The sequence below is a fragment of the Agrilus planipennis genome, unplaced genomic scaffold (genome assembly GCF_000699045.2).
Source record: "Agrilus planipennis isolate EAB-ADULT unplaced genomic scaffold, Apla_2.0 scaffold11, whole genome shotgun sequence".
NCBI lineage: Eukaryota > Metazoa > Arthropoda > Insecta > Coleoptera > Buprestidae > Agrilus > Agrilus planipennis.
Genome location: NW_020440736.1, coordinates 2,590,406 through 2,610,843, shown reverse-complemented (window position 1 = coordinate 2,610,843; position 20,438 = coordinate 2,590,406). Strand labels below are relative to the sequence as shown.

The 20,438-nt window shown below is 35.7% G+C and overlaps 1 protein-coding gene and 1 non-coding gene across 2 annotated transcripts in view; both read left to right on the top strand.

The window, feature by feature from the left end:
• Positions 1-19,234, top strand: part of LOC108733926 (myrosinase 1-like) — a 36,307-nt gene extending 17,073 nt beyond the window's left edge. The window contains exons 2-8 of the mRNA XM_025979833.1: positions 8,187-8,287; positions 9,586-10,167; positions 10,232-10,326; positions 10,409-10,714; positions 12,483-12,614; positions 14,626-14,732; positions 18,805-19,234. Coding sequence (XP_025835618.1) covers positions 8,187-8,287; positions 9,586-10,167; positions 10,232-10,326; positions 10,409-10,714; positions 12,483-12,614; positions 14,626-14,732; positions 18,805-19,117 — 1,636 coding nt within the window. The 3' untranslated portion in view covers positions 19,118-19,234. The remainder of the gene's footprint in view (positions 1-8,186; positions 8,288-9,585; positions 10,168-10,231; positions 10,327-10,408; positions 10,715-12,482; positions 12,615-14,625; positions 14,733-18,804) is intronic.
• Positions 7,969-8,166, top strand: LOC112906149. Its single transcript, XR_003232211.1, has one exon. It is a non-coding gene; the product is annotated as a U4 spliceosomal RNA (small nuclear RNA).
• Positions 19,235-20,438: the final 1,204 nt, after the last annotated feature.

Below are 20,438 nucleotides of genomic sequence, written 5' to 3'. Positions count from 1 at the left end.
GGTGCGAAATACTTTACGAGTCTTGATCTCTTCTCTGGATATTACCATATTCTTATGGAACCTGGGTCGATACCTTTGACTGCCTTTGTGACTCAAGATGGTCCTTGGGAATTTTTAAGGGTACCTTTTGGACTCACTTGCGCTCCCGCAGTATTCCAACGTGTTTTGAATTCAATTTTGGGACAACTAAGATTCAATAAAGCACTAGTCTATTTAGATGATACTCTAAGCCCATCTACCACAATCCATGAATCATTACAAATCCTTAGGGTAGTTCTAAATTTGATCAAAAGGAATGACCTTACATTGAATCCAAAACAATGTTATTTTCTAAAAACAAAAATTGAGTATCTTGAATACGAAATCGGTGAGGGTCAAATTCAAGCAAGTCAAAAGAAAATTGAGTCTGTGGTACAATTTCTTACCCCCTCCAATATCCATCAAGTCAGGCAATTTCTGGGCTTGACGGGCTACTTTCGTTAATTCATTACGCCATTTTGTCTCGCCCCATCAGTCGTCTGTTACTGAAGGACGTCCCATGGAATTGGAGAACAGAACAGGAGAAAGCTTTTCAAGCTTTGAAAAAACACTTAATATCTGCACCAGTCCTAACATTATTCGACCCAGGAAAGAAAATCAGATTATACGCCGATGTTAGTCGGTTGGGTTTAGCTGGGAACTTGGTGCAGGTACATGATAGGAAAGAAAAGGTTGTTTCATATTTCAGTTGACAGGCTACTCGTGTTGAACAAAAACCGATTGTGCTGCAGTCAAAAGCACTTTTTCGAAAGGGGAAGTAAATGCGCGCATTGGCAGATGGGTATTAGCACTTAACGAATATCAGTACAAAATGGTTCATAGGCATGGTAATCAAATGTTACATGTGGATGCCTTGAGCAGAAATCCATCGTCAAATGAACGAGGCGTATACGTAATAAGTTTAACTGAGGAAAATTGGTTATTAGCGGCGCAACAAAATGATAAACAAATTCAAGACATCAAAAAAATTCTTAAAACAGGGGAAGCACACCTTAATGGACAAACATATGCAGAATATGTTTTAAAGGAAGGAAAAGTATACAAAATCACTAGTCACGGGTTGAGGCGGATAGTACCCAAAAATGCACGATTCCAAATTTTACGAATGAGTCACGACGATTCCGGCCATTTCGCATTTGATAAAACTTATGAATTAATAGCGGGAAAATACTGGTTCAACATGCGCCGTTTTATAATGAAATTTGTGTAAAATACAGAAAGTAAAATACACGTTAACATAACAACCTTAACTAATCATGCAATATCTGTATTTACAGAGTAGATTGGGGACACTCCGCAAAGTAGTGTGGCCGAATCTGTAAGCAACCTGGCGGGGCTCGGCGCCTTTAGCTGCGAGATATCGCAAAATTCACTGCCAGCGATATGATTCCACGAAGGACCAAGCTATAACTTTTATAAGTTATTATGTTTATATTCTAACATACATAGATGGCGCCGGGAGATAAGGAATCTCCCGACGTCAGTCCTGGTTTTTATTATAAATGTCACCCGAAAACAAAAGTTTCAACTGTGGTTTGCTTGATCTGTGAAAATGTTTATCATCGCAGTGATTTTGAAAATTTAAAAAATACAAAAAGAATCAGCAATGTTTTTGTAATCTGTCCAGAACATCAAAACTTTGACCTAAGCTGTAAAAAAGGTGAGTTGACACTTAACACGACTGCGTTTTAGCTCAGATAAAACTAAAACAAGAGGAAAACATTAATAATACTAGAAATGTGGATCTCAACTCAACATGTGAAACCGAAATGAAAAAATTACTGATCGAAAATTCAATACTTAAACAATTAGTTGTGGAATTAAAAGATAAAAATAATTTATTAAACAAGATTGCTAGCAATAACTTGAATAAGGCTGACGACAAGATAGATAGACCAGAATATGCCAAAGTGTTGGTTACTGAAAAAGAAAACACAAAAAAGATTCCAAAGAAAACTATACAAACCAAAAAAATTCATTTTTTAAATGACAACGAAGTTCATAGAAACTGTATGAATGAACAAAGTAAGTAATACTGATGCAGAAAAGATTTAAAAAAAAATTATCAACTATATGCAAAATTGAGACAGAAGAGATTAAAAAGCCAAGGATGAAAATTGTTGGAGTAGATAATTTTGAAACAATAGGCCAAAAAGCTCTAAAACGAAAGAAATTTCAAAAATCTAACATCTGACTGTATTGTACTTCATCATTTCATAAACAATAAAAGCAAGCAAACTAGCATCATAATCGAAGTGTCCTCTGAAATCTACAAACACATAAGATCTAATAAAAATACAGTTTTTGTGGGTTATCAAAACTGTAAGGTTTATGATGATATAAACGTTAAACTGTGTTTTAATTATGGCACATACGGTCGTAGTGGCAGTAAATGCAAAAATGATAAAACGTGCTTAAAGTGCTCTGGTCCCAATAATTCATCTAACTGCAAATCAACTACATTACGTTGTGTTTATCGCGATGACAAATTCAAAACCAACTACGAAACGCAACACGTGGCAAACGATATGAATGTTGTCACGTATTAAAGAACAAGATTAAAAGATACGTAAATAATACAGATTATCCACTGAACCCATCTCTTTAAAGGTTTATCGGCAACGTGGACTCGCATCAACGCCAACTCAAAGGGTAACTACAATAAGAAGTAAATCAATCTCGATGCTCTCATTACATCCAACAGTCCAACAGCTACTTCTTCAAAATAATGGCTAGCAGCACGGAAGTAATTCTTGAACTGCAAAATGATCTTATAAAAAGAGAATATATATTTACAAACGTGTGAATGCTTGTGGCACAAATTACTTCAGACTGCCGAAGATATTAATTAAAGTAAAATATATTTATCAAAAAAAAGAAAAAAAACAATATACAGGAACTATATTACAAAGCAAAACTAAAACTGATAGTGAAATGGAAGATGCCTCAGTACAAGGTGACACGACGTGCGAAATACCTGGAACAAAACAAAAGTATGAGCGACCAGTTCGCCTAAATGCCATTTGTTTTATATACATTCATCAAAGTAAGCTTCTCTGTTGTAAAACTACAATTTACTGAGCACATCGTGTCTGTTACCCACGAGTGCTAAACACCAACAAAAAGGTACCTTGCGGTGCAACGGGGCCAATGGTAAAAATCAAGTAACGGGTGAAAGGTATTTAACACGCTGTGTGGCTCAAACACTCCACAACAGCACCCTGTACGGCTCAAACACTCCGTCAGGTAATTAATGATTAAAGAATTGTAACACTGTGTGGCTCAAACACTCCACATCAGCACCCTGTACGGCTCAAACACTCCGTCAGGTAATTAATGGTTAAAGGATTGTAACACTGTGTGGCTCAAACACTCCACAACAGCACCCTGTATAGCTCAAACACTCCGTCAGGTAATTAATGATTAAAGGATTGTAACACTGTGTGGCTCAAACACTCCACAACAGCACCCTGTACGGCTCAAACACTCCGTCAGGCAATTAATGGTTAAAGGATTTTCGCTAGCGGCTCAAACACTCCGTAATAGCGTCATTTTTTAATGATATAAGGCAAAAATGCCAAAACTAAAATGTAAATCAAATCACCAGGAATTTAGCAATTCTGATATTTAGGTAAACCTGGAAATGTTCTGTAAGTAAACTCACCGGTAATTGTTAGTTATTTTCACAACTATAACAATTCAGCACAATTCAGTCCTTTCTTTTTTAAAACCACATGCACGAAACACCACACACACACACACTAAAAATGATGAGATCTTAGCTGAGCTTTCTGGCTTCAGCTACTATTCCCGCGCTTGTCCCATGCATTTCATTTTCGACTGCTCTTAACTTAATGTGTCTGGTGTCGCCGGTGTCAATAGAACCAATAAATTAGTCTAATGAATAAACTAAATTCCAACAAGTAAACTGACTTCTTACACTTACGCATTTCACTTAGGGGCTATGATTAGCGGCAATAAACCAAAAACAAACTGGAATGTTTGGTATTGATAAATTGTGTGACCCGCACGATAAGAACGATTTTAACTTCCCGTATAAATCGATTTTTGTATCGGACATCCGTATATTTATAAGTTTGCTTTAAGCTCCAAACTTAGCTATCGTTCAATTATCAAATATCAAGCAGGAATCGCTAACTTTGCCAGTCCACTTCATCACCATTATCGACGAAAGAACGATAACCGAGCTTTCAAACTAACAGCATATTTCTTGTAAGATACAATATAAAGTTAGCTCGGATACAGTTAGACCTAAAAACCAAGTTGAATACCGGACTTTGCAAAACTTTTCTCATGTTATCAATCAAAGTAAGTGAAACGTAACGGCCATTTTACTGACTGACGCGTACACTGTAAATGGGGTCTACGGCAATAGTCAACACGAATAGATTTTGGACCAAAGGCCATAGGACGATAAGCATAGTGAATCGGCCCCAGAGGAATATCTGGATAATTTTTTCAGGGGACATTGATACTAATGAGGTACGTTAATTTTGAAAATTTAAGACCGCTATCTATTTTGGTTTTTGAATAAATTCAAAAAAACGAAAAATCAGAAAATAATTTTTTTCTCAAAAACGGCTCAATCGATTTAATTGAAATTTATACACGTTATGAAGGTATATAAGGGCTATACTCGGAAAAAATAACAGCTCATAATCTTTATAATAACCATTAAAAACAGGCATTTTTTACCGAAATTATTTTTTTTCTTTATGATAATGTTCTAGAACAATTTTGAAATAAACTTTTTTTTATGCCCTTTTTAATATAGAATAACCCCTCAAATTCTTAAATCGATCAGAAAGGTACGCCATATTGAAAAACAAGAAAAACCGATTTTTTTTATATAAAAATCGATTTATTTTACTTTTTATACTTTTGAAACAAAAGAAAAGCGGGTTAAATGATTAATTTTATAAGTGCAAATAACATCAAATATTGAAAACAATAGTGTAATTGTTTTTTTAAGTCAAAATATTAAAAAAAGGAATTATAAACTATATTTAGATAAACCAAAAGATGACTCATTAATGTTAGTGATAGTCAACTATTTTGAATTTGAATTTGATAGTCAGCTATTTTGAATAAGTCAGAGGCACTGAAGCATTTTGCCGCCATTTCAGCTTGGGCAATTGTTGCTGTCATGCGTGCGTTCAGAAAATTTAGTTTTCTTTTGCGGTTTCAAAGTTCTGTTTAAAGCATTTATAGTGCAGTTATCAGCTTCGTTAATCTTCTTTGTGAAAACTAGAGAAATTACTCGTTGATTCAGTGTTTAGGGTATTCAGACGCTTGAGTATCGATTTTTCATCGATCCAACGTCAACGCTTTTATTGCTTTTATATTTTTTGTTTAACATAATAATTATTTTTCTTTAAAAACTCTTTTAAGTGAATAAATAAAAGTTTAAAACTAATAATCCGAGGTGTTGTGTGTGTTCAAGATTGACAAAAAAAATATCGGGTACTTCACAGGAAGATGTTGAACAATTTTCGGCTGTCTGAAAATTTATAAGAAAATAAAAGTTGATGATGGGAAACAAAAAAAAGCCTTTAGGAGGTGAATCACCTCGAGATACAGTTAAGTTATTTAAAAAAACTGAATCGAACTTATCATTAATGTCTTTGTCTCAGTCAAGCTCTGATGATCCATCGTTTGATCTGAATGTTATATGCAATGATACTGAAGAGTGTATTGATGTTCAAATCAAAAGAACTGTTATAACTCATAGATATTGTTGTGTATGTTTGGTTCAGAATAGAAATCTATGGTTGTTCCTCAAGATACTCGTATGTAGTTCATAATTAAGCGACGGATTTTCATTCCCAATGGAAATCGATGCTGTAAAGATCATTTGATAAATAAGCGCTTTTATGAAGAAGATCTCTACCTAATAAAAGTTTATTGTAATTGGAGCATTTTGAGATCATCAGAGTTAACTAAAATTAGGGAAAGCTTTGCTGTTGAGTGTGACTCTACACTGCTCGATAGGATGGATGATTGAATCATGAGAAATACAAATACTCGTACTGTACAGAAACTCCGTACCGACAATTCAAACAAATTGATATCAGCGACTTTACAATTAGAAAATGAGCAGTTAGTTTCAAAATATTGTGAACAAGTGATACAATCATTTGAAAAAGATGTATTATCTCGTTACTTCGGTTTTCGATCTATGTCCAGACTATCAAATTCAAATTCAAAATAGTTGACTATCACTAACATTAATGAGTCATCTTTTGGTTTATCTAAATATAGTTTATAATTCCTTTTTTTAATATTTTGACTTAAAAAAACAATTACACTATTGTTTTCAATATTTGATGTTATTTGCACTTATAAAATTAATCATTTAACCCGCTTTTCTTTTGTTTCAAAAGTATAAAAAGTAAAATAAATCGATTTTTATATAAAAAAAATCGGTTTTTCTTGTTTTTCAATATGGCGTACCTTTCTGATCGATTTAAGAATTTGAGGGGTTATTCTATATTAAAAAGGGCATAAAAAAAAGTTTATTTCAAAATTGTTCTAGAACATTATCATAAAGAAAAAAAATAATTTCGGTAAAAAATGCCTGTTTTTAATGGTTATTATAAAGATTATGAGCTGTTATTTTTTCCGAGTATAGCCCTTATATACCTTCATAACGTGTATAAATTTCAATTAAATCGATTGAGCCGTTTTTGAGAAAAAAATTATTTTCTGATTTTTCGTTTTTTTGAATTTATTCAAAAACCAAAATAGATAGAGGTCTAAAATTTTCAAAATTAACGTACCTCATTAGTATCAATGTCCCCTGAAAAAATTATCCAGATATTCCTCTGGGGCCGATTCACTATGCTTATCGTCCTATGGCCTTTTTGACAGCATTATCAAATCTAGCGACAAATTTCGTCCTAAATGTTCTCTGTTAGGCTTCTGCAGCCACATATTTTATTCATGGAACCCACTTTAGGTTGTTCGGTTGTTCTACCGAAGCTGCCCACGGCGTGAAATCGCGATCTACTTCTGAAAGTTGCTATAAAATTTCGATCAATGCCGTTTTATTGAGGTTTTCTCTCTAGTATCACGACTATCGACGTGAAATATTTAAAAAAGAAACTGGTTAGTTCCTTTGGTGGTAGGTTTCGTTGAACACGTTCAATTAATACGTTTTTGAATAGAAATGTGTTTATTTTTAATTTAATGATGATGACGGTCATCATCGTCTTCATAGTCTTCAGTCCGAGAACTGGTTAGAGTACACATCTCAATTACTTTCTATTTTGTGACAACCTTCCTGGATCCAGTTCAACAAGTAGGTAGATATCCATCAATGTGAGTGGACCTTGTTGAACATATTGAACTCCACTATATGCAGCACTGTACCACGTAGGGCGCTGTCTTGAGCGGCTGGTGAAGTTGGCCTGTGTTCTGTCGAAACTGTCTGCGACGCGCTGATGAGATCCAACAAGATCAAAATTGCGATCTGCAGTTTGGATAGAATACATGCTACCATGAACTTCTTTGTATTGGTACAATAATAAAATAATGAATACCTTGCACTGAATTAGCTTCAATAGAGCAGATTCTAGACGAATATATACATGTATTGATAATGACCTTTATTAATATAATATAAACTAAAAGAAAACTGGTACAAACAAATAATAATTAAAAATGAAAATCATTTGATACACAAAGAATAATAATTAAGCCTAACCTCACTTCTCACACAATAAAACAACGACACCGTGTTGACCGCCAGAAACTCCATACACCGTGCACTATCGACCCACCACTAAAATGGCTCCTTGGGTTGGTACTCACATAACAACCTTTTTTTTTTTTTTTATGTTTTCGTGGAAGAGGGGAAATCTTCAAGACACCCAGCCGTCCGTACGACTGGGTAGTGTCGGATTCCCGAGCTTTGCGCAGTGGCGATATCGTAACCAATGAGGTTTATCCGAGGTGCGATTATTGCTAGTTGAAAACATAACAACCTTCACCACTACCTATACGACCCGTTTGTCGGTTCGGTACTCGCACGTACACATACCTTAGTTCTAAATTTATCTTAGCTAACTTAGGTGTAGGTGTAATATAATGATTAATGAATATATGAATGCATTTCACCTTTTCAGAACCTTTGCACAGGAACTTAACTCAAACTCATTTCCTGACGACTTCTTGTTTGGTGTAGCAACTGCTTCATACCAAACTGAGGGCGCGTGGAACGAAAGTGGTAAATAGCTTCACAATTTTTTTCATTATCTTATTGGTATTGTACACTTTAAAAAAAAAAAAGGAAATATGTCTAATCCAGTGGTTTCTAAACTCTAGGGTGTGCACGCTTACGTGAGCAATAGGGGAACACCGTCGCTTGGGTCGTACCTATCTATGAAAGTATTATAGATTGTTGCTAAAATTGAGGGTAGGGGACAATATCTACGGTATTTTTCAAAGGATCGCCTTTTTCTTTCGAAAAATTTGACCTTGACATCTTTATATTATTCTTGATTATTTTTGCAATGTTACTGATATTAAAAATAAGCTCCAATAGAAATACTAGTAGCCATATGCATCTGCAGAGGTTTGTTTATTTTTATATACGAGGGCGGTTCAATAAGTACCCGTGTTAGAAATGAAGACATCTTTTTTTTTTAATTTTTCTTTTTATTTTTCTACATAGTCCCCTTTTAGAAAGATACACTTCTCCGAACGACCCTGTCATCGTTTTTACCCCTCCAAAAAATGAGATTTGTCGAACTCTCCAAAATCCCCGCTGTCTCGGCGACGACTTCCTCGTTTGAGCTAATTTTTTTTCTCGCTAGTCATTTCTTCATGGTAGGGAACAAGATGAAGTCGCAGGGAATCAAATCGAGTGAGTACGGGGTGTGCGGCAGCAAATTCATAACGTAATTCATGCATTTTGGCGGCAACAATTCCTGATGAATGTGCCGGTGCCAGTTACCGAACGAAACTGCTCTTTTTCCATCTTAGCGAAAATAACTAAACACGTCTCAGTCGAATGGCTGCCAAATCCAAACTAACCTATCAATCAGTCTGAAATTCGTTTTGGCGTGGTTTGATAGATGGCAGCACACGATGACAACACCAATTTCCCTCAGGGACGTCCTCTGTCTTCAAACACGGGTACTTATTGAACCGCCCTCGTACATTTTAATTAACTCATTGTGACTATTTTCTTTTTACACTGCCGGCAGCCCTAATTCGAGAACGAGATAAATCTTGAGCAAGCAGGGGTGATAATTTTTTCGACCTGCTCATCTTGATTTTAATCTTGAACATGGTTGATTCTTGTGGGAGGTCTAATTGGGAAAACGCAATATTTTTTTAATAAAATAGGGGAGAAGAGTAAGTTACGAAACCACTCGGGTTAGTCTAACACTACCGCTAAATGTATTAAAATTGTAATAATTACTGTTATCGATGTTCAAATAACCTGAAGCTCTAGTTATTAGCTAAATTCCCTGCTCCATTTCCAACTAGAGGACGATTCCTCCTTTATTTCATTTTTAGACAAAAGTGAAAGCATATGGGACTCTCTCACCCACAACCACCCTGAATTGATACGTGATGGAAGCAGTGGAGATGTAGCCTCCGATTCCTTTCACCATATTAATGACGACGTGCAACGTATTAAGGATCTCGGCGTCAACTTTTATCAGTTTTCCATCTCCTGGACTCGTTTACTACCCGAGTCTTATTCAAACAGAGTCAGTGAGGAAGGTCTCAGATATTACAACAATCTTATTGATGCTCTAATAGCCGCCAATATAACCCCAATGATCACCCTTTATCACTGGGACTTGCCCAGCCAATTGCAAAAATTGGGAGGATGGGTAAACCCCCTCTTAGTTGATTATTTCGGGGATTACGCTGAAGTGGCTTTTAGAAATTTTGGAGACAGAGTTAAATACTGGATAACGTTTTATGAGCCGTCAGAGGTATGTGATGCATATGGCTCCTCTAACAAAGCTCCAACCAACGTGGCACAACCAGGCATTGGAGAATATCTATGCGTTGATACCATACTGAAAGCTCATGCAAGAGCTTATCACATTTACGACAATGGCTACAGGAGCGATGATGACATCGCAGGTAAACGTTTTCATCACATCTACAAATTTCAATAAAAGTAATGAAATAAACTAAATCATTACAGGCTCAATTGGAATTGCTCTTGCAGTAGGATGGAACGAACCAAATTCAACGGCACCAGAAGATGTTGCGGCAGCAAATAAAGCAATGCAATTCACGGTTAGTTTATATTTTTACTGGATATTTTTAGTACCAAACTAACAACAGTTTTCCAACCAAAATCAATTAACAATTTTCTTAGGCAGGGATTTTTGCCCATCCAATTTTTTCAAACGACGGTGACTATCCGGAAATCGTGAAAACAACGGTAGCAAATCGAAGTGCATTGGAAGGCCTTCCTTATTCACGTCTTCCTGAATTAACGGAAGAGGAGAAGCGGTACATTCAAGGATCATCAGACTTCCTTGGAATCACTCATTATTCAACGTCGATGGTAGCAGCTAAAGAAAATGACCCCATTGGAGAACCCAGCAAAGATAAGGATCTTAGTGTTTTGTCATGGTTTGACACTGCTAATTGGGAAGGTAGTGCTTCATCTTCGTTATGGGTTAGTATTTATTGTAAATGTTTGGTATATATGGCTTTAGAAATCTGTTCTTTTTTAAATAATGTTCAAGGAATCACTTAAGAAGTCCTGCTAGCCCCACAAAATATATTTTCATAATCAAAATAGATTTACTAATCATGATATTATGAACAACAGACTAAGCATTGCAAAAACTGATGTACGAAAGGCAAATCAATAAATTACTGGTACCGCACGAGGCTAAAATTCGGGCAATAACATTAGTTATTTATAGTAATGTTAGAGCGATATTTTCTTTCTTACAACCTAAAAATTATTTTAGATCGAATTCATAACTCTTCCACGATTTTAGAGAGTGAGCGTAACGTCACAATATTGTTCGGCCTTTCTTCTAAATTCACAAGATCATACAGCATTAAGCTGTAAGCACGTCTTGCCGACGCTGCAGTTGATGACTATTCAAGTAGTTATTGATAATTATACTTCAATATTTGAAACACCAACTCCGAAAAAGAGTTACTAATGGCTTTATGTTCCTTTCTGTAAGAACGTAACTAGAAAAACGGGACACATGGTAGAAGTGAAACAAGTAGCAAAACGAATCGCTACAAAATTTTTACTTCAAGTTTTACGGGCAGTTTTCAAACTGGACATGTACATTAACAATGCAATCTGCCCGTTAAACTTGAAGTAAAAATTTTGTTGCGATTCGTTTTTTCACTTGACCGTTGAAGTTTCACTTCTACTACGTGTCCCAGCACACATTCCGTTTTCGCAGGTTTACTACAAATTATGATTTGGTTTTTACACAGACAGTAAATAGAGGCAATGATGCCCAGCCACGTGGAGAGCAGAGGTAAGAATACAACAGCTGAGCACTGCACACGCCGCCAGGACTCTAGCTCTCCGCGCGGCTGCACACTATATCCATCTAATACAGCCGTTGCCCTCTCTCCACCGCTGCCGTCTTTCACCACGCGATATAACGTCTACCCCCTCCACGCGGTCGTAACGCTTTTTCGTGACAGAAAAAAATGGTAATACCCTCCATCTATAAAGAAGTTTCACTTCAAAAATGTAATAAAAATAAAATACCTACGATACATACTTTCTAATTTCATTTTGAGCCAACAACTTCTAAAATTTTGGATTGAATTACTATCAACAAGTATAACAAAATATAATGTGCACAGCTTTTTGGTAAACTCTCCCACGAAAGTTCTTTGGTCACGCTTCTACTTCCGTTGCGAACAAATCAGGATTTTTCCCACAAACAAAATCATAAAATACTCTTAAACTCTTGATGTCCATATTAATTTTGTTAAGATACTCTCAATTCATTAATCTTTTATTTCTTAAGCTCTGAAGTTAACATTTCTCACTTATTCTAACACGATCCAAACTATCCTTAATAAGTTCAGATTGAAATTTACTCCCCATATTTCAGAAAATCAATTAGTTTATAGAACGAACTGCTGAATAAATAAATCGCAGATAATTAACGTCCATCACTCACAATTAGACGTCTGCTAAAAGCCGACTATCTGCGGAACGCAGACTAAACATTGTCTCAATAGTAACGTGACGTCACTGTTCTGAGAAGCTACCTCTAACGACCCGAAAATGTACTGATTTTAAAAGTTATTTTTTACTAACAACAAAAGTTAAAGATGAAAATCATCTTCTTCGACGGTACGATTACCTTTAGTGAACAATTTTCTGTTATAAAACTGCTAAGTATCAAGTACTTTTATATACGTAATAAAAAAATAATAATTTCTCTAACCAGGTTGTTCCATCGGGATTCAGAAAAGCATTACTATGGTTGGATAATGAATATGGCTATCCTATTTATGTTACTGGAAACGGCTATTCAGATCTAGGTGAAATTGAAGATGACCGACGAATTAATTATTATCAGGTTTGTAATCCATATTTGTTAATAACTAATTTATTTAAAAAATAATAATTTCAATTAGGTACTCTAGTTTCTCAACATTAATATGAATTACATTGCCGTGCAAAAGTCTTTGGAGAATTAAGTTTTTGATATATTTACAAGTACAATACTTACAAAAAAGTTGTAAATATTAAAAGGAGTACCTACCTACATTATTACAACTTTTGCAATTACCCCACCATAACCAATTTTTTACTGACAATTTTTCATCTAAAATCAAAAACTACTCTCTACAAAATTAGGTTATGTTTGTTCAAGAACGTGAACTAATTTTGTTCGGGAAAAAAGGACTGCGATTTGTTCATATCATTTTGATGAGCTTTGTCTAAGAACAGTCACATCGAAATTGAAAATTGGGTCGTGAAGCAACAACCCCTGTAAAGTCCCACAGATTGCAATCAATTTCTTCAGTTGGAATTATATTGCTGTGGGGATCTATGTGCGGAAACCACTCACACAAGAAGAAGCATCTTCAGTGAATTAAGATCCACAAAAGAATGACTGACTAATTGACTACTTCAAGAAGGTTTTGTAGCCTGATGAGTCAAAAATTCGAGATTATTGGCAGTAAGACTTGCACTCGTGTGACATATGGAGTGATGGAGGAAATTAAAAATATGGTGCTCTACAGCAGGGATGGCAAACCAATGGCGCGCGTGCCATTAGTGGCACGCGACACAATATTTTGGGCACGTCACTAATGTTTCTGTGATTGATTCTTTAATCAAGGAATTTTCAGCAAGATTTTCTCACTTCAGAGAATTATCGGAAATACTAATATGAAAGTTTATTATGTACCCTGACGTGACATTTGATAAAATAAATTGAAGAATCTGAAATGCAGCTGATTGATTTCCAATCTAGTTCAAAAAGTTGTTGAAACAAGGAAAAAGTTAGAAATAATTGAAACAGAAAGATTGACGGGTAATACAAGTGAAAATGTTAATAACAAAATTTTGGAAACATGGAATGCGATAACAAACACATTTAATTTTTTGAAAAAGCTGGCATATGATATTTTAATAATGTTTTCATCAACCTATGCCTGCGAGTCATTATTTTCAGAGATTAATAACATCAAAAACTCACAGTTACAAACCGTTTGGTAGATGACTCCAGTTCAGCATGCATTCTGCTAAAATTAACATCTTACAATCCCAACATAAGTTATTTGTCATCTAATCTGCAAAAACAGAAGTCACACTAATTTTACTTTAATTTAAGTTAGACGTATAATTTAGACATTGCAAAATGTTCCTATTTTCTTGTAGAACTTTGAGTTGATATTATTTATTATCATTATTTTCCCAATAATCACAGAGACAAAATTATTTGATGGCACGTCTATGACCTGATTAAACTTTTCTTTATAAAAATGGCACAAAGGTTCGCCATCCCTGCTCCACAGCATTGCTCTTACTGTTAAACACAGAGAATGCTCTATGATGGTGGAGGAAGGAGTCAGTCAGTTATACATGATCTAGGGAATTTTAGAAAACGACATCATGTATCATATGTAGAGAAAGACACCAGCAAAAAAAGGCTCACTGGCAGGGGATTTGTCATGCAGAACTTTGCCGAAAGCTTCTGGAGAATAAGAATGGAGATGGTACTGATTTGGAAGAAGAATGGAATAAATTTTACACACAGAAACTCCAATATCTCATTAATAGGAACCCGAGATGTAATAGTTGTAAAAGTGAAAACTAAATTTTTTAATGTAAAGAAGATTTGATATACAACTCAGTGTTCTCTCTTCTACCTAATTTTTAGGTGGAATTGATAGATCTGTTAAAAAAGAAAAAACAAGTTGATAACTGTGCATTTTTGTATTGTATTTGATAGTATGAATAATATGAGATCCAACCCCAAAAATGATTGACGCCCTAAGGCATTTGTACGGTAGTGTAGTTTGTTAATACAATTAAGAATCACCTATTTAGACTTATTTACAAACTTCTTATTTTTTCAGACTTATCTTAGCGCTCTTCTTGATGCCATATATGACGGAAATGCAAATATACAAGCCTACACAGTACGGAGTTTGATGGATAATTTCGAATGGCTTGATGGCTATGTGTGAGTATAACAGTAGAATTACGTCATGAGCGTGACTCAGTACGGACAGAGCAGGGCAGAACAGTGTAGCCCATAGAAACTAAACGTAAAGCACGATTGTTGACGCATATAAGATAACAATTGAAAGTTTAAGCAGCAAGGAAGTGACGTGTAAACTATTCATATCATCATCTTCATAAGGTCATTAGTCCTAAGACTGATTGGACACGCACCTCCACACTTTCCTATCCTGAGCTAATCTTCGCATTTCCTTAAAACTAGAACAACCCACAACCTTAACTATTTGCGAACTGTACTCCAATCTAGGTCTACCTCTACCCCTTCTACCTCCCGTTTCTGCCTCTAATATGTATCTGACCTTCATGCCTGAGAAGGTGCCCTACCCACCTATCTCGTCTATTTATTATTGATTTCCATACCCATCTGTTCTCCTATTATTTCTAATAACTCTTCATTTCTAACCTGCTCCGTCCACAATATCCTCACCATTCGCCTGTAACACCACATTTCGAAAGCTTCTAACCCTTTCCTTTCCGCAGGGTCCACCGTCCATGTTTCACACCTGTACAGTGCCGCGGTCCAAACATACACCTTTAACAACCTTTTTCGAATTTCTAAATTAACCGTTCGCGAGCATAGAAGTAACTTTTCTTTTATTGAAGGCGACTCGACCCTGCGCTATCCTTTGCTTTATATCCCTACTACTCCTTCCGTCCTGACTTATCTGACATCCTAGATAGTTAAAATCGACCACTTCTTCAAATTTCTCATCTCCTAACCTTATATTCGCTCTTTCCCTAATTTTTCTTCCCTTCATAAATGTATTTTTATTGTACTTATTTTCATACAGTATTGTTTGGCAGTACCGCTTCCATTTTATTTAAAGCTATCTCTAACTCCCCCTCGCAGATGCTAGTATTTGCTATATCATCTGCAAATCAAAGCATACTAATCCCCTGTACATCTATACCTACAGCTGTACTGTCTTTAATGATGTACTTCTCTACGTTGCATCCCTAGCTCTATAACTGCCTGCTGCTCTTTATACAAACTAAGTATCACTCTTCTATCTTTGTAATTCATCCCTACATTTTTAAGTATATTTAACATCTTGTCCCATTTGACATTGTCAAAAGCTTTCTCTAAATCTACAAATCCTATGTACGCACTCTTTCCTTTCTATAGTTTCCTTTATTGCAATAAAAATTTCATTGATTGAAAACCTTGATTTTGAATACTACTCTGATGTAGACAATAAGAACCTTTTGGAATGTATAGTGCACCCTAAACTATACTTCTCTGTAATGTCATATGCAGCACATGACACTACGACGTACCCAGTTATTTTCTAAGTCAAAATAGTTGTGAAGATGTAGACTATTCTTTTGCAAATCACTGCAAAGTACATCGACATTTTTTTCAATGAAAAATAAAAATTTGAATATCAATTTATATAAAGTTTTCAAACCAAAATGTGAATGTTCAAATTAAATGCACCATGACAATTTATAATGCAGCACCTTCCATTTATAACAACAATATAAATGTAATATCTGTTTTGAAAGGTCTTTAAGGTACACTGAAATTCTTTCAGTGAAATTCTACAAGAGCTGTTTAGTAATTTATCAATGGATATTCTTAATTTCCGGGTCAGATTCGGATGTCCATCCAGTTTGAAACATAATTATTTCTTTAATAGAAATTGTGACCAACCGGTTCTAGCCCTTCTCTCTACTATTCCTCCTATTAGAAGTAAGGTTAAAGAAGAAGAGAACAGCAAAAATCTTATGTTATTAATTGAAGAGAAATGTATGTCAGATGTCCCTAGCATTAAACTGCATACAACATTAGACGGTTCAACCAATTCAACTAATTTTATTTGAGAACCGAAACAAAAATGTGCAATGTTAGACAGTTTTTGCTTCTAACATACGCAGTCTCTATCAGACGTAGTACTGTTCTGCTTTGCCTACGTCGCAGTTCGCGATGTCCTGTAAGAAGAAGTATCTGACCAGAACCGAGTGGCATGGCCTAGAGATTCCGGGTCCGTCTGCCTTGGTTCAAGTTTTTCTATGGTTTCCTTGAATCGCGTAGGCAAATGCTGGGGCTGTAATATTCCACAGATAAAATCTTTCATTCTCTTCTGCCATCATCTTGTCCCTCTCATTTTTCTCACCCGAACCACCACCCATTCATTCCCACGATTCCTGAAAAGAGGCTGAAGAGAGCCTCCCGTCCTACCTTCCGGCCTAATCCGGAAGAACTTCCCACCCACCAGCATTGGTGGCTAGTGGGAATGAAACACCCAAAAGTTTTTTCGGAATCAGTACCGAGCGGCATAACCTACAAGTTTAAACACTTACTTATTAACCGGGAGAAAACCGGTTAGATTCCGGGTTCTACTGCCCCGATTCAAGTTTTTCTGTGGTCTCCATCCGTATTTTTGTTTAATTTTAATTTATTTCTTTTTTATTTTCAATGTATTTTACATTTGAAGCTTAAGATACCTGTAGTTAATTTAAGTTTGCCCTGATGTGAAATCTTATTTTACACTATATACATCAAATAGATGAAGATATATTGGATTTAGTCCTTGATGTTCCGCCGCGATTCGACTGTACCATTAATTTATAAGCCTATGTGCAATAATTTTATTAAATTTATGCAGTCTGTTTTGTGTTCATATTAATTATATTACAGTGGAATCTGGAATTTAGGACTCGCAGTTTTCTTTTGCACAATAAATTCTATTTAAGGTAGCTAGAATGGTTAGCACTAGACTAATTTGCAGTTTTCATAATCAGAAAAGTAGTGCAAATATTATGGTTAGCCCTACCTTACGTTATGAGTAACAACTTCAATAAGATAACTCTTTTTTATCATTATTGTTATCTTTAAAAATAAGTTTACGTATAAGTACCTACTTAATGATAATACTTAATGAAATACATTTCTCTATTTAATAAGAATAGCGTTTTCAACAATAGTTGTGAATTAATTGTAAATATGACAGGAATGCAATCACATTTTTTAATTAGATTTGTTTATTTTATATACTATGGCAAAAGTTTATAATCCTTCTAGTTTTAAATATACTTGTTCTGTTGAACAAAACTGCCCGTCCTAAGTATGGATTAAGGTGTAAAGGAAAGTAAAAATTTATGTTTATAATATCTTACAAAAATAAAATGCATAAATTTAATATAAAGTTTAGCTATCGCGAGGGCCATACAAACAAATCCAGCAACGAAGCAAAAACTTTTAGGTAGAGGAAGAATGCATATGAAAGTTTCACCACATGCTGCGGTGGCCAAAGGAGGTTATCGGTCATAACCTAAAAAATTAACAAACATGCACAATATGTGACTTGCTCCTGTTGTAGTTTATAGTTATAATTTAAAAATAAATACTTGTAACAAGGGCATTATCAGGAACAGAATAACATCATCATCATCATAAGGTCGTCAGTCCTAAGACTGGCTGGACACGTACCTCCACTCTTTCCTATTCTAAGCTAATCTTCGCATTTCCCTAAAACTAGAACAACCCATATCCTTAACTATCTGCGTACAGTAATCTAATATAAGTCTACCTCTAACCCTCCTAACTTCCGTTTCTGCCTCTAATATGTCTCTGACTAGACCTTCGTTCCTGAGAAGGTGCCCTACCAACCTATGTCACCTATTTTTTATTGACTTCCATAGAATCCTCCGTTCTCCTATTCTCTCTAATACCTCATTATTTCTAACTTTCCCTACTCACGGTATCTTCATCATTCGCCTGTAACACTACATTTCAAACGTTTCTAACCTTTTTCTTTTCCGCCGCGCCCACCGTCCATGTTTCGCACCCGAACAGCGCCGTGCTCCAAACATACATCTTTAACAACCTTTTTCGAATTTTTAAATTAACTGTTCGCAAGCATAGAAGTGACTTTTTTTTTATTAAAGGCGACACGACCCTGCGCTATCCTCTGCTTTATATCCCTACTACTCCGTCCGTCCTGACTTATCTTATTTTATTAGATATTGTTTTCAATATGAAATAATAAACATAATGTTTGGTGTTGCAGAAATCGTTTTGGCATCTATCACGTCAACATGTCAGACCCTGCACGTCCCCGAACGATTAAGAAATCTGGAAATTTTATCAAGCAGGTGATCACTACCAGAAGGGTTACAACCAGTGACGATTCAAGCGGTGGCAGCGATGGTGGCAGCAGCGGCGGTGGCAGCGATGGTGGTAGCAGCGGTGGTGGCAGCGATGGTGGCAGTAGCGGTGGTGGCAGCGATGGTGGCAGTAGCGACAATAGCAGCGGCTTACGAGTTATAGCATTACCTCTGTCCCTACTCCTTCTTTTAACATCTACTCTGGCACTGTCCTAGAAATAGTAAGGCAACTAGGGAATGATTTGATAGTGAATCAATTTCACACTGTTTCGTTAGATGCCAATAGTGGCACAATAAAGTACGAGAGGAATACAATAAATATATCTTCACATAGTTTTGTTGTTTTTAATGTAAATTACAACCATCCATATCCTGGGTTAATGACCCTTTTTGGAATTAGCGGACTGTAAAAATGACAAACTAAAGGATTGAGATAACTAACGCGCTTACTTTCGACATCCAGGATGTTATCGCTTAATCGGAATTAATGTTCTATCACAGGGTCACATATAGTCAGAGGAGTGGTAAAGATAAATAAGAGCAAAGATTGATAGGAAACAGTTTATTACATATTTAGTAAATGCTTCCGAACGTATTCCAAAGTGCCTGTCCAGCTGAACAGTGTTGTATTTCTTTTGTTTTATTCTGTCCATTAAATGTTTATTAGGTACTTGTTAGATTAAATTAAGTGTAATTAAGGATGAATATGTTATAGCCAACCTGTAGTAATTTGTTCCTTTAACCTTTAAAGTTTAAAGGCTTGCATTGTACAGTTTAATAACCTAACTCAGCAATATCAGTCATTGGAGTAGGTCAGTATGCCACCGACAGTTGTTGCAATGATGTGATGTTGAGATATGACTTATTTGGAAACCTGAACCGTATCACCGCAGTAGAAGACGAAATTCTTTATTTCATAGAAGATAAATGTAACAATGTGTTAACTCCCAAAACAATAGACGTGTAATGTCATGGAACGTTGGCTCCTCTCATTTGACAGTGTATCAAATTTGAATGGAGCAGTTGCAGCATCCTTATTGTTTGCAGCGAGTGGAAACCTTGCAGGAAACTGATTTTTAGTCGCGAGTAGATTTGTGCCAGTGATTTCGACAGAAAACTGTTGCAGAGTTTTTCCAAAGGGTATTATTTACGAACAAATGTTACTTTTTGATTTTTGTACTTTTGTACAATTATCTTAGAAGGGTATGGAAAATATCACAAATGGCGCGGTAAACGCCATCTGTAGTACGATGCTACATTTTAGGATTACGTATGCTCCAACAAGGTCAATTTAAATGTATGGATATCTACTTGCTGAAACGAATCTTGGCGTAGCTAACCTCAACGTGATAGGCACGTTACCATAATCGAATAAAATATATTTTATCCATATATTTGAATGGACCTTGTTGGAGCATACGTAATCCTAAAATGTAGAATCGTACTACAGATGGCGTTTACCGCGCCATTTGTGGTATTTTCTAAAACGCGCTGTTAAGACAGCAGGTAAAAGTTGGTCTGTGTTCTGTCGGAGCTG